Genomic DNA, 1,806 nt, shown 5'->3' on the forward strand with positions numbered 1-1,806 from the left:
AAAATCTTATATTTAGGTAAAATATTATAGCTAGCAAGTAAAACTTATATTTAGATAAGAAAATCAGTGTCTAAATTAAATATCTTACATATAAGTACTAAAACTACTTATATTTAAAGAATAAATGTTGCAAGAGATCTTTGTACGTTTTTATAGCATCAAATCATGACATTAACTGTGTTCATTAATTAACCTCAAATTGAACATAACGAATAGAAATATCAAAATAACAAAATTTCATCAATGTACGGATGAATAATCTTGTACTTCTCAAAATGCTTATATTGAGCTCCAGTCAAACTAGCTGGTTAAAATATGTTGATCTCATGAGAAAATTATATGGACAAGACAATCCATAACTATATATATGATCATCTTACATCTAAAAAACTTTAATGCATATCTCATAAAATTAATGAGATATAATTAGCATATCTCCAGATTATAATATTCAAATAAAAAATTTCATTTCCATCACCATAAGAAAATCTTTAATAAAACTCTTCATCATTATATAATTGTAAAACTAACTAATGATAACAAAAATTTTATGTGATTGATGAAAAATTATTGTGTGTGGAATTCGAATGCATTTGGAGATTATCTAAAAGAGTGAAATTGAGATATTTGCACCCTGTCGAAATAAGGAACCATGACATATATGTTTGAAACAGATTTCATTTTGAGAGATTTGAAATCTGAATAGGCCATGTCAGTGAATTTATTGGGCCTCCGTGACGTCGCATGTCAGAATTCACCTCAGAACTGCACAAAATAATTTCTGGTGATGGTGGCGCGTAGCTCCGTGTGGGAAACTAGATCTTGTCAATATTCTCATCCTCGAAGTCGATGTAGTCGTCTCCGGCTCCTTCGTCCTCATCGTCTACGCCACCAGCGATGCCCTCGTTGAGGCGAGTGGTTTCTGGGAGCTCGCCATAGGCTTTGAGAAGGCGGGCCTCGTCAGGCATGTATTTGAAGATGACATCAGCCTTGTCGTTTTGGAAATCGCGGAGACCGACGAGAACTATATCACCGGCGGCAATCCAAACCTTCTTGTGCATCTTGCCGCGGGTGTGACAGAGGCGCTTGGTTCCGTCGATGCACATGGCCTCGCAACGGCCATTTCCGAGCATGCGGAGGACCTTGTTAAGGAACCGGTTCACCTATTACAATAAACCGGTTACATTGTACTTTCTTGGCATGTATTGTTTCTATATATAGCTTTGTAATACTGTTCTCTACATGAATGAAATTACTTTCCTTTTTCGTCATTCCTCTCTCTATCTTTCTCTGGCTTTCACCGGCTCTCGTTTTCTATCATGGTATCAGAGCGTCCAGCTTCACAGCCGCGATTCTTTTCTCGCTGATCCTTTCTTCTTCCGTCATCGTTCCTCTGTTCGAATTCAATGGCCGAAGCTAGCTCTGCTATCTCTCGCAGAACAGGTTGATCAGATCAAGAAACTGAACTTGTAATCCCTCCTCACCTCAAGTTCTTGATCTCAAATATCAAGAATCTCGTTCCCACCCAACTCACTACCGAAAATTATGCAATCTGGAGATTACAGCTCTATCAGCATTTTTCCGCAAATCGGTATGATCAACATCTTACCGGAGCCGCTATCTGCCCTCCGGAAACTGAGACGGATGAGTATAATCGGTGGAAACTAGTCGATCGAAATCTCATTTCCGCGATCTTGTCAACTATCTCTGCACCGATCTTGCCGTATGTACTCACCCTCCACACGGCACAAGAAATCTGGACCACGCTTGAACGTCGACTTCAACCTACAAATCGGTCGCGGGTGA

At 39.0% G+C, this 1,806-nt stretch overlaps 1 protein-coding gene across 1 annotated transcript; it reads right to left on the reverse strand.

Annotated features, from left to right (window-relative positions):
* Nucleotides 1-610: 610 nt before the first annotated feature.
* LOC110115120 (eukaryotic translation initiation factor 1A-like) lies at nucleotides 611-1,136 on the reverse strand. Its single transcript, XM_020848257.2, has one exon. The coding sequence runs from the start codon at nucleotides 1,131-1,133 to the stop codon at nucleotides 816-818; it is 318 nt and encodes a 105-aa protein (XP_020703916.1). The 5' UTR covers nucleotides 1,134-1,136; the 3' UTR covers nucleotides 611-815.
* Between the last annotated feature and the right edge of the window lie 670 nt (nucleotides 1,137-1,806).

Source organism: Dendrobium catenatum, unplaced genomic scaffold (genome assembly GCF_001605985.2).
Source record: "Dendrobium catenatum unplaced genomic scaffold, ASM160598v2 original_scaffold_282846, whole genome shotgun sequence".
Classification (NCBI taxonomy): Eukaryota; Viridiplantae; Streptophyta; class Magnoliopsida; order Asparagales; family Orchidaceae; genus Dendrobium; species Dendrobium catenatum.